The 13,082-nt window shown below is 42.2% G+C and overlaps 1 protein-coding gene across 2 annotated transcripts in view; it reads right to left on the reverse strand.

Annotated features, from left to right (window-relative positions):
• Positions 1-5,992, reverse strand: part of ARHGEF26 (Rho guanine nucleotide exchange factor 26) — a 117,499-nt gene extending 111,507 nt beyond the window's left edge. Inside the window, exons 1-3 of one of the 2 annotated variants that reach the window (XM_033131354.1) lie at positions 5,863-5,992; positions 4,309-5,443; positions 2,879-2,918 (exon numbers count right to left, since the gene is read on the reverse strand). In XM_033131354.1, the coding sequence (XP_032987245.1) occupies positions 2,879-2,918; positions 4,309-5,391 (1,123 nt within the window). In that variant the 5' untranslated portion in view covers positions 5,392-5,443; positions 5,863-5,992. Of the gene's footprint in view, positions 1-2,878; positions 2,919-4,308; positions 5,444-5,658; positions 5,804-5,862 lie in introns of those variants that run through there. The other variant, XM_033131363.1, reaches the window with a different exon arrangement.
• Positions 5,993-13,082: the final 7,090 nt, after the last annotated feature.

Genomic DNA, 13,082 nt, shown 5'->3' on the forward strand with positions numbered 1-13,082 from the left:
GACCTGAAAGAGGTAAGGAAGCAAGTCACCTGTACTGGGGAAAGAACATCCCATCAGAGGGAACAGCAAGTACAAAGGCCTTGGGGCAGGACTCTGCTTGGTATGTCTGTATGTACAAGGATCAGCAAGGAGGCCTGTGTGGCTGAAATAGGATGAGGGAGGGGAGAAAGTATAGGAGATGGAGATTAGGGATGAATAGAGGGCAGATCACGTAGGGCCTTGCCTCAATGCCATTGAAAGGACTTTGGTTTCTGCTCTGAGTAAGAAGGCAAGCCATTGTAGTGGTGAGGACACAATAATATCACACAAATACATAACTACACACTGGAAGATTTATATACAGATGCTCTGAGAACAGACTGTCAGCAGGGTGTGATCTAGTCTGGGCGTCAGAGGCGTGTCAATAATGAAAACCTAAGAAGCGAAAGCGGCAAGAAACAAAGCTAAAGGAAAAAGCATATGCAAAAGCCCTGAGGCAAATGGAAATGCAGAACCTTAGAAGAACAAAGGCACGGCAAGGTGCCTGAGCAGGGGTGAACAGAGGACAATGGGTGCTAGATGAGTTTAGGGAGATGAGCCAGACAGTCCAAATCAAACAGAGCTTTGCAGCCAATGTTAACTGAATTTTGTCCAGAGTACCAAAGGAATGAGTTTCTTTCACATTGTAGAGAGACGATTCTGTCCTGATTGCAATGGCAATCCACCGAAAAGAAAGGTTTGATTAGATTAGAGGAGCAAAACATGGGCTCCTTAGGAGACATCGGTTACCACTGAGGATGCCACTGAAGTGGTCAATGAAAGATAATGGAGCTTGGGTGATGTGACTTAGAAAGGATTGGGAGCGGCCGGGACATGGAGTCACAGAGAGGGAGGTAGTAAGGGTGCTTCCTAGACCTGCTGGCCCCACAGCTGGAAAGTAGGAGAGGGGAACACCAGAAGAGACTGAGCTTTCGTGGGGAAGATTAGCAGTTTGGTTTGGGACACACTGAGTTTGAAACCCCTTTCCCGTCTACCGAAGCAAGTAAATATCTGCCTTTTCTCTCAACTACTGTATGCTCCACGTGCAGTGTGATAAAGGAATACTGGGGTCTCTGTAAGATCTTATTGTTCTCTGTTCTGCATATGGAGAGCAGATTGTGAGGGGAAAAGACTGTTTCCCCTACCTCTAGTGCCCTTTAAAGTACTCAGCGGTTGGCACAAAACACATGCATACATTACTGAAACGATTCCTCCTTCATTCCCACAACAACACTGGCAGTATATTGTCAGCCTCACTTCACACATGATGAGATCGAGGCTCAGTGAGCTTAAGATGCTTGCTCAGTATCACTCAACAGAGGAATAGAGCAGTAGGATAGGGACCCAGATCCCACTTCACAGATTCTAACCATTCTATCACTCGGCTTCCTAAGTTACAAACTTGTTAGTCATTAACTGTAAGAATCCTGCATTCCTCGTGTACGTCTATGGGAAAAAGAATTTCTAGGTCATCATATTTGAAAAGAGATGAGAGGTTGAACAGAAACAGCTCCTTATAAAAGCAAACAACATAAAACTAGTTATAAAGAAGGGTGTGATCTAGTCTGGGGGTGATGTGTCCTCTAACTTAAAAAATGCTCAACATTTTTAACCCTTGAGGCAAAGGCCCCAGAATCAATGTCAAATTCCAGAAGATGCAAACCATCTCTCTAAATAGATATTAGGTCGATGCTCTGATCACTTCATGGTTAGAAAGTGGTACAAGAGGAAGCAAACTGGACTAAACATCACATCTGTCCCAGTGCTGGCTGTGTGACAGTGGACAGGTACTAAAGCTCTCAGAGTTTCCAGTTTCCTCAACTGTAAAATCAGGGAGATAAATTTAGCCAAATCAGCTACAACAATACTGCAATGCATCTGGGTTTCTTCTCCACAGAGAATAGTTTCCTAAGATTGGTGTGACGAAAAAATTTTTATCAACTGGTCATGTTTAAATGCTCTAATGGGAATGATATTTATAAGAATCACATGGGGAAATTATTTATAAGCATGGAGGTTATATATTTTATGAACTCTGGGTGATTTCACATTAGATTTACTTATAGAGAGGCACACCCTTCTTCATTATACTTTAATGGTTGGAAAATGTTAGTATTTCAAAGCATGACAGAAAGGAACTACCCTCACCACTACCAAACTCCACCAGCCCTACAAGGGCTGCAGCTGGGGCCGCTGCTCCCTTCATGCTCTTCCAGCTGGCTGACACTTGACCCATCTATTTACACAAAGCCCACTAATCTGATTAGGGATTGAACACCTGGTTGAAGCTGCTTTTGTTTCTGAGACCCTTAACAAAAATACTATATGGGTTACAAATTCTTAAGCATGTGTTTCTGGGGCCAGAAGAGTTAGATTTCCCCTAAATTGAAACTTGATAAGGAAAATAGGAAGTCAGAAATGATATACTAAAATGGGGAAAAGAGTATTATGTTAAAGGAAATATGATCTAAGGAAAAATGACTTGAGATCTAAATGCCCAACTCAGAACTAAAGAGCTAGAACTGGTTCTTACTTTTTCCATTTGGGGGGGGGGGGGTGGGGAGGGAAGGGAGGTAGAGACGGAGGCAGAGTAGAGAAGAATTTAAAAAGTAGAGAATTAAAAATCTCAGGATATTGGGCTGACAGTTATCAACTTACAAAGAAAGCCACTAGTTTTATTCACTGCTGGTATTGCTAGATAAAAATTTATCTTAGTGCAGTGCTTTGTGCTGTATAATTTTGGGAAGAAGCAGGACATTCTTCTCATCTTAAGTGTTTTTGTAACTGCGGTTGGATTTCAACGTATAATTGATATTCCACATTGAAACAGCAATAAAAGTCTGGAAAATCAAACACTTACCTTCCCCATCAAATGGTCCTTGTCCTTTCAGCATTTTTTTCTAAGAAACAAGAAAAGCAAAAAAGGAAAAAGCAAAGCAAACTATGTGTGAATGAGCCAAATAGAAAATACAACTATTTTTTTAAAAAGTACTTCTTTTATTGTTCCATTCATTAGATTTCCCAAAGCATACAGCAAATCCACCTTGGAGTGGTTCACTCATATGACTACTACAATTCACTAAAACAGTGAAATAAAATGTACAATGTCGCTCACACCCTGTCAAAACAGTTTTGAGAATCCTCAAATGACCAGCAAGCAGTTCAGCTCATTTCACTACTCATGATTCACTATCACTCTTAAATTGAACTTTGCTATACTTGCAGTTGAGGGGAAAAAAAAAAAGCAAACATAGAATGTTATGTAATTTCTCTAAGGCCATAGGATCTAAAATAAAACACGCTTGCTTGTGAATTACATATGCGACATTTATATAGACTGGTTCCAGTTCTCCAATTAATCAAGAAAAGATGTGGCTGCCAAAATGAATTTCTGTCCTTTTGCTGAGATCCATTTTATTTCTGGACAAGGCAGCGCATGCACATTCCAAAATATCCTTCTCTAGTTTTCCCTACCTCTTAATGTCATATTTGGCAATATTTTAACAAGTGCAACTCCTAGGCCTTTATCAGGGAGCAGCAATACCACACAGTTTACTGGAACCTGACATTTTGAGCTACCAACTTGTTAAATGCGCTGAAGGACAAATGGGCAAAAACGGGAATAAAATACAACCAAAGGCTATGTTGACAGAAACAAGTAACAAAGATGACAAATTATTAGTGCCTCTTGTGTCTTGTGATTCTGGCACCTGATTTAAATTCACATTTTTGCCTCAGGTATTTAGTACATGGTCACCACTCAAAAAAAAAAAACTCAATAATTAAATAATTAATGTAAATAATTAAAATAATCAGTGGGCTCAAAGGACATCAGTATTTTCCTGTATCAGCTGTGATGAATCAGCAACCACTGACTGACACCTCTAAACAAGCACCAGACAGCCTGACCAGAGTCAGGAGTGCAAATCCATGCCTGCTCTCCACCCCCTTTTCAGCTACCTGTATTAAAACTGTTCAGGACTCACACAGCCAGATACTTACTCTGCTGTTTTTTCCCTCATTTGTTCCCCACATTTTTGCCTGATCTTAGAAAGTTAAAAGAATAATAAGAGGTTCCCTTGCTCCCACAAAGCTGCATTAACTTGGGCTGTGCCTGCCAACTACAGAATGGCCAACACATACATGTGCACAGGTTTTATCAACAAACAACAGAATTAAAAGAGAATATAACTTCTGGTTTCCTCTGTGTTCCTCCTCCCCACTCCCAACCTCTTCACTTTGGACTTAGTGAATACCTGGGTGACATGCCACACTCCTGCTCACTCTTACCTTTATCCTTCCCAGGCTGGAAAACTTCTCTTTGTCTTCCATCACTACTTTCAGAACCGGCTGGGACATTCTGTTCTTCTTCTTCGAGGTGGTAGGACTGTCAAAATCAACACCACTGACCACCGCTCTGCGATAGGACGTGGACCGCAAGCCTCTCCGCAGAGACCCCGGGCTGTCTCCGTCGTTCTCTGCCTCGCTCTCGTCCTCTGCGGGGCCCAGAGGCGCTCCGAGGCCCTCCACCATGCTGCGCACCTTCAGGAGTCTCTTGTGGGGCTCCACATTCTGACTGTTGTTTTTACTTAGTTTAATTTCCGAGGCCAGGCTCTTCGGAATAATCTGTTGCTTCCCCACTTTGAGGGCAGCGGGGCTGTTTGTGCTCAAAACCACTGAATGATTCTCCAGGAACTCGTTCTCCTGTGAGGGCAGCCTTTGGAGGGGAAGTTTTTGTTCCACAGACCTTTTCTGGGGCGCAGGGGAGGGTCTCGAGGGTCCCCGCTCAGAGTCCTTCGCTGGCTGGTCGGATTGCAAACGGGAGCCTGTGGAGTCGGTATTAGGGGTAAACCCATTTGCAGGCGGCGAAGGCAGGGGGCTGGCAGTCAATCTAGTCGGGTCCCCCGGGCTGCAGGGGGCGGATGAATTAGGAGTCCGCGGGGGGCGCAGCGCCTCCGGCTGCGGCGCAGATGAGGTCACCGTTCCATTCGCTGGGGATTTCGGGGAGCCGCCCAACGCTGCTTTGGGGGCCTGGGGTGACTTGGGCCGTCGGAGCCGAGGAGAGACTGCCCTGTACTCTGGGGAGACCGTTCTCCCATTGGCCACGACCCTCGGATGGACGCACAGAAGCAGGGGACTCCTCTGGAACGTCCTGCCATTCGAGGTGGTGGGGACCTGGGCGGGAGTCTGAGCCGAGGGGAGCGGCTCTCGGTCCTCCACCGGGAAATCCGTGATCAGCAACCCGCTGGGGCTCTGGTAAGACTGAGGTCTCGGCTTGCTCCGGCCCAGCAGCTGGGGCTGAGGGGTTGACCGCCTCCGCCACAAAGGGGTTAAACTGTTGCTAGAAAAATTCACTTCACTCTCGCCGTCCATAGCGGGGCCTCGGGGGTCAGCCCCACGAGGAACAGCCCCCAGGTAGTCTTGCCTAAAGAGGAAAGAAATCACAGAACTTTGACTCCAGACAACCGGGCACGCCGTGCAGACTCGCGCGCTCGAGCTCGGCGATCACCCGGTTGCTGAGCGGGACACAACTGCGTGCCATTTACCCTCCCTTTCTCGGGCAAAAACTGCGCCCACCACTCTGCGCAATCCGGAACAGAAATCTGGGCTGCTCCCAAGCAGATTAATCCAATTACCTACTTGTCTCTCCCGCGCCCAAAGACCACCCGCACGGAAAAAGCCCGCCACCAATTCGCCGGGTGCAAGCTGATGCACAGTAAACTTCGGACAAGTTTAGCTTTCTTGGGAAACTCGCCGCGGACGCTCTCTCCGCCGCCATCCAGCTGCCTGCCCCTGTCGTTGGTTCCCTCGCGATCAAACTGCCCGGATCCTAGGCAGACCTACCTTCCGGGCTTTGCAGAGCCAGGGGCCAAGGTGCGCCCACCGCCCCGTGGGTGGCCCGGGTTCCGGACCCAAGCGCGGTGGCGGGAGCTCTGGAGAGCTCAGATGCGGACTGAGGCGTCGGCTCCGCCCCCAAGCGCGGCCCCGCCCTCAGCCTTGGCCCCGCCCAGGCCCGCCTCTGTCGAATACAGCCGCCAGCCAGTGCCTTTCAGCCCCGGCGTGCCTTTGATCCGGCCCGGCCTCTGTTTAAAACAGACAAGTACACCTGGGCTGGGTGCCGAGCTGTGGGGTTCCAAGCCTGACGATGCAGGCCGGAGGCTGCGGCGACAGCGGCGGCGGGCGAGTTACCGGTGCGCTCGGTGGTTGCTGGGAGCACAGCGTGGGAACGAGCGTGGGATCCCTGCCGGGATGCAATTTGTGAAGCCCTGGGCCCCGGGGGGTTGTCCCGTGTAGAAACGAAAATGCAGGCAGAGTAGGATTTGCGAAATACGTGAGTATGAGCGCATATCTCTACCGCAGACAGCCAGTCTCCTCTCAGCGTTCGGGTGGTCTTAAAACACAGATCCGATAGCCTTGCTCCCCTGCTTAAAATACCTTTTAATAGACTGTTAGGGTCGCTTGTTTGTGCCCAGAGTATTTCCGGAGAGAGACACACAGGCAGCTCGGAGAAGGAGTGCTGAGTGGCTAGGAAATGGAAAGGAGAGTTTTCATTCAATAATCTTTGGGTTTTGTGTGCTTTGAATCGTTGATGTTACCTATTAAAAATAAACGCATTTTAAATTACAAAAGTAGTATTGGTTTCCAAGCATACACAAAATCAAATTCAAAATCCTCTCCCTAGTCCTGTACGACAAGCCAACCTCTGCAGCCCAGTCTTTTCCCCATCACTTCTTCTTTCCCTTAGTCCATATCCACTTTGAGAGCCTCAGAACCTTCCCTTTTGTTCCTCCTTGACCTTTTGAATCATCACTGCATCAGAGAGTGCCTTCCCTGACCCCTGGACCTGCTTATTTATTTTCCCAGCTACCTATTCTCTTCCTTTCTACACTTATCACAATTTGCATATATATTATCCATACATACTTGTGTTTGTGTTTATCTGTTTTGTCTTCTTTAGATTGGATGCTACATGAGGGCAGAAGCCATGTTTATTTATTGCCCCTCTGTATTCCAGGTGCATAGTCAGGCTCTTAATAAATATTTGTTGAATGAATAAATGAAAGAAGAGTGAGGTGAGGACAATGACCAATGTTCTCCGACACCGAATAGTAGAAAGTTGGTTGTGCCCTGGCCAAGCTCCTGCTATCTTGTTTCCCCAAAAATAAGACCTAACTGGAAAATAAGTCCTAGCATGATTTTTCAGGATGACACCCCCTGAACATTAGCCCTAATGCGTCTTTTGGAGCAAAAATTAATATAAGACCAGGTCTTACTTTTTTGGGGAAACATGGTATGTGAGAAGAATAAGGCAAACTTGAGAAGACAAATGATTTGTAGACCATAAGATCTGTATAATTAATTCTATTAGCAAGACATATGGGCTGCTCTCCAAGCTCCCTTTCAGCATTCATGCATTCAGTAGGGATGTAGTGAGCATCCACTGTGTGCAAGTTAGGCTGCTTGTTTTTGCCTTAGATACATTGAAAATAATGGCCAAAAATACTAGGAGGAAATTAGATGGTGAGATGAAGCATGATGCTTTTCATGTTTCTTTATGCTTTTTTGTACTTACCAAATGCTGTACATTGAATACATATTACTTTGATCTGAGATATTTTTGTAAACTAAAAGAAATGGCTTCAAAAATTTTATCAGAAAAAAATTTTAGAAATTTACCAAATATTTTGGTTGGAAGAAATCTGGCTGATACCCAATTTTTAATACAGGACATTTTCCATACTAACACATATTTTTTTTACATTGGAAAAACGTAATAAATTTAAGTTAAAAAGTGCTTAATTAATGACAAATGAAATGTTACTTAATTCAGGACATAATCTGACTTATGATAAGAATGGTGATGTGAGAAGTTAACTTCTCTTCAAATTATATTGGTTCTGCAAGTAAATATAACTGTTGATTATGAAGAAATCGCAGTTTCTTCTTACCTCATTTCTAACCAACAACATAATGCCCACTAAAACATCACCAACAACAAAACACCAGGCTTTATTCCTTCACTGAGGGAAGCTTGGAAATTCACAGACCTAGTGCCTGTTTTAATTCAATCTATCATATCTATTCAAATATAAGACATCTTTGATTGTGTGTACAACAAAGAAAGGAAAAGGGGGCCCATTAAATTATGACACCATATTATCAATAGAATTTTTGTTTTGTACTCATTGAAACAGTGCTTTTTAGACTTAGACATAAATTTTTCAGTATTTGCATATGTAGAAAGAGAAATATAAACAAAATGAATTGATTAAAGTATTTCTAAAAATTCCGTATGCTGAGTCTACTTCCTCTGAATCTCTTTTCATACAAAGCATCAATTTGTGTGTTTTTCCACACAATATCATTGATAGTGCAGCATGTCTTTAAAAGGTACTCCAGTGGTGTCCCTGGGACTAGCTTCCTAGCCACTGACACTCGTTCTGCAGCTCTGAAGCTGGTTTTATCTTATTTGACTAAAAGCATGGTTTTCTTGTTCAACTGAATCGTATGTCACTACAAGCTATGCAACTTCTCTATTAATGGCCGTAAGGAAGTTTCTGACACATTAAAGTTCAATGCTTTATGATTGTCCTGTATGATTCATGAATTGATCGTATCAGCCTCTTATTGCTTTGGAATTTCTTTCACTTACTATGACACTTACTCTGGCAATTTCTGTTTCCTTTGACTGCACTTCTTAATGTATGGATTTTACACATGTAGTACTAAATTGCTTTGAACTCAGTTAAATGATGACAAATCAAATAGTTATGACCGTGTCCACAAATACAGAGGCAATGGCAACTATATTACGACTGCTACTTGGCCAATGGCTATTTCTTTGATAAGACATATCCCAGTTTCAGAGGTGTTAAAATGTAGGATCAAAATGCTCCTTAGAACTGGGGAAATACAGTATATTAAACTATCAGGAATGGTATACTCCACTGGTATATTCCAATGGTATATATATTTTTATTTAATTTTTAATTTTTAAATAATTAAAATAATGCCCACTAAAACATCAATTTTTTCTTCCAATTTTATTGAGATATAATTGACATATAACATTGTATTAGTTCAAGGTGTACAACATAATGATTTGATTTGATATATGTACATATTGTGAAATTATTACAATAATAAGTTTAATTACCATCCATCAACTCACAGTTTTTTCTTGTTATGAGAACTTCTACGATTTGCTCTCTGAACAGCTTTCAAATATACGATACAATATTGTTAGCTATAGTCATCATGCTGTACATTCCATCCCCAGGATTTATTTATCTTAGAACTATAAGTTTGTCCCTTTTGATCACCTTTAACCATTGCCCCCAATGACATATTGAACTATTAAAGTATTCAATGGCATAACGCAGGATACCAGAGGCTGAGATTCCAATTATTGCTACATTTAGTAAACAAAAGTACATTGATCTCCAATTATGCGTCTGGCATACCTGGCTAATATTTAAGTGCAATTTAACTAGTAGTATTGCTTTGCAGTTAACTAGTAGTAGCTCATGCACTCTTTCTTCGTTTATTTATACATTTCACAAATACTGAGTGAGTGCATTTAAGTGCCAAGCACTGGGCCAAGCCTTCCTGAAGCTTATAATGTGCCTGATTAACTACATCTGAAACGTTAAAATAATAATAATATAAGACACCCAAGCCGAGTAAGATACATGGTAATCTCCCAGTTCTGTGAAAGCCTTTGTGAAGGAGTCTGGATAGAACTGGTCCAGAAGAATAGGCAAAATATTCTGAGGTGGAGAAAAGAGAAGGGTATCCCAGAGAGATTTCCTAGCCTGAGCGAAAACAGGGAGGATAGGGCTGGAAAACTGATATTTATGAAGTGCCAACTATCTGTCAAGCACTATTATTCATTACACATAAATTAATCTCACATTAGCCTTGTCTCCACTTAAAATTGAAGATCCTGTGGCTCAAGAGTCCTTCAGCTGGTCAGTGGTTGAGTCAGAATCTTAACTCAAGTTTGTTGACCCCAGAGCCCATGTGCTCCACATTCCAGAATCCAAACTCACAAGAACAGTTTACATTGAGAAATTATGGGAACTCAGTTGACTAGATATGTTTAAGAATAGAACGTGGTATGTGACATAGGCTGAAGGGTCTCAATTTTACTTGGATGGCAACTGACACTCACTATTTAAACTCTACTATCCTTTAAAATAATAATCTGATGACACCAGTGTCAGAAATTATTTTAAAAAACAAAAAGCAGATTTGGCAACTAAAAAATTATATAGTCCTTGTGCACTAAGAAAAGTCACGTAAACCCTTAAAAATTGAGGGAAATTTTCTCTTAGAGGGAAATTAGAAAAAAATATTGAGAGATATATACATAACAGACAAAGTGTTACTATCTATATCATTCACAAAACAATAGGAAAAAGAAAACTAACAATGGAAAAACAAACAAAGACTGAGAATACACATTTTAGAAAAGACACAAGTATTCACTATATGTAAAAATATACTCACCCTCAATTCTAAAAACAAAATTAACAGTAATGAAATTATAATTTTTCATCCATTAGATTAACAAAGATTAAAAAAAAAAAGAGGTAATATCCACTGTTGGTAAGAGTTCAGGCAAACAGAATCTGGATCATCATTGATGGTATAAACTGGAACAAATTTTCTGTAGCACAATTACATGCTAGTAAGCAAAACCTTGAAAACAAACAAATCTTTGACCTTGTAATTTCATGAGCAGGAAATAATCCTGGGCGGATCTTGATGTGTGCAAAGAAGTATGTTCAAAGATGTTTATCGAAGCATTTGTTACTATGGCAAAAGATTAGAAGCAGACTAAGAGTTTATTGATAGGTGTCTAGTAAAAAAATTATGATGTACAAGGCAACCACCAAAAATAATAGTGTAGATATATAACTATTCATACAAAAATTCAAAATATATTAAGTGGTTAAAAAGGCTTCTGTAAACACATTACACAGAATGTCCTCCTTGAGTTTTTAAAGATGCAAATAACTACTATGTATATGACGTATGTACTTAATACCTAGATTTGGAATATTCAAATTGTTAGCATGTCCACCTCTGGACAGGAAAATGAAAGGTGGTATTTCAGTTATGTTTTGCTGTGAAACAAACCACTCCTGCACTTAGTGGCTTAAAATAGCAACTTATTTATTGTTTCTCACCATTCTGTGGGGAAGCATTAGCAATGGTTGTTCTGCTGGTCTCCCTGGCCTGCCCGAGGCTGTGGCCACCAGTTGTGGGGTAGGCTGGATTGAAAGGGCACAGGTAACCTCACTCACATGACTGATGGTCGGTGCTGGCTGTTAGCTGGGCCTTCTCAATTCTCCCTTTCTCGGAGCTTAAATGCCCTGAACAGACTTAGTGTCTCTGATTCCTGGTACGATGAAGGGATACGTCAAAATGACAAAGAACAATCTGGAGAGGATAGTTGAAAAAGTAGTTTTGAGCATTCATTCGCTCTCACAGGGAAAAAGCAGCTCCTAAAAGGAGACTTTCTACAGCACTTATAATAATGATATTTATATATATTATCCTGTGTTTCTTAAAACATTTTTTTGAGCACTTACAATATACCAGCCCCTCTTTAAAATGCTTCAATAATATTAAATAACTTAATCGTCACAATAACCTTATGAGGTAGGAACTACCAGTGTCTCCATTTTATCAATGAGGACACTAAAGCACAGAGAGATTAAGAAAGAACCCACACAGTCAGGCTCCAACCTGACTCCTAACTACTACACTATTGTCATGTCGTTTGTGATTTCGTTATTCATTTATATTCATATATTATTTTTGCAAGTACAACGTAAGCGCCTCAACGTCAGACTGGTTCTTTCTCTATCTCCTATCGTGCGTCAGTAATGAACAGATTGATCGGTTAGTAATAATGCCCAGCGTTAATGTCAGAGAGAGGAGGTAGAGCAAGGGAGTGTCATCCGATTTGAAGAGAACCACAAAAGCCTTAGAAAGGAAGAGGTACTGAAATAAAAGTCAGATCAGCAGTCTTGTTAGTCAACTAATATTTATTTAGCTCCTGGTTGGTGCCAGGCCCTGGGCTAGCTGTAGTCCTAAAGTAGGCACGATCCTTCCCATGGCCCTGCTAATAGTCTATTAGGAAAGAGGAGCCCTCAATGGCGTCTAATGCTATTGTTTGTTGGTCACTTAGTGCCCTTTCAACCAGCACCTTCAGTCTTGGTGGGCATGGGATTCAACTTGCAGGGCTTCTGGAGAAAGCAGGCAGTGTGAAAACAGTGTACAGACAGTCAAGTATAAGTGTGGGAATTGTGACAGTAAAAGGGAGGAGGAGAATAGGGCAGTCGCTGGAAGGAAAGGAAGAAATACGCAGTTGTATTTCAAGACTGGGGACACTTGGCTGCAAGTCAGAAAGCTGGCTTTAAGTTTCTGTCTGTCTCCTTCTTACTGTGGGAATGAGGACACGCCACTTAATCTGTCAGACCACGGTTTCTTCAACAGCAAAATGAAGTTGCTCCTTCTCCTGCTCCTCAGCACGGTTTGAGAAGCACTCGTATAGATTAGAATAATTTGATGTGGACGGTCCATTGTTGGAGGAAAATGAGATATAGAAGTAAGGGTGGGAGGGTGGAACAGATCATTGTACAAAAATTAGTTTCTACTTAACTTTTTCCCTATCTTGAGCAGCAAAAAATTAGAACAAAATGCGGTTATTTCTAACTCTAAGATAAAGAAAAAGGTTATAAGGAGAAAGGATTAGAATTGGTTGAAAATGGCTCAGAGGACACTCCTTGGCAGGACCTCCCTTAAGGAGATGGTAACAAGATTTGCTCAGGAGAGAAGGATTTCTTTCTTGCTCCCAGTCTTTGCATGCAGCATCCAATCGGCCGATCCATGACTGCAGCGAGAATGATTCACATGTGATATATTGAACCTCCAGGGACACTGTGTTTTAAAAAGAGGATGCTCTCCGTTCAATGACAGTGATTATCATCCCAGGTAAAGCACCAGGTCAGTGTGGAGAGTGACTCCCAAAACCGGTCAGGCCCCAGGAC

Source organism: Rhinolophus ferrumequinum, chromosome 2, assembly GCF_004115265.2.
Source record: "Rhinolophus ferrumequinum isolate MPI-CBG mRhiFer1 chromosome 2, mRhiFer1_v1.p, whole genome shotgun sequence".
Lineage (NCBI taxonomy): Eukaryota > Metazoa > Chordata > Mammalia > Chiroptera > Rhinolophidae > Rhinolophus > Rhinolophus ferrumequinum.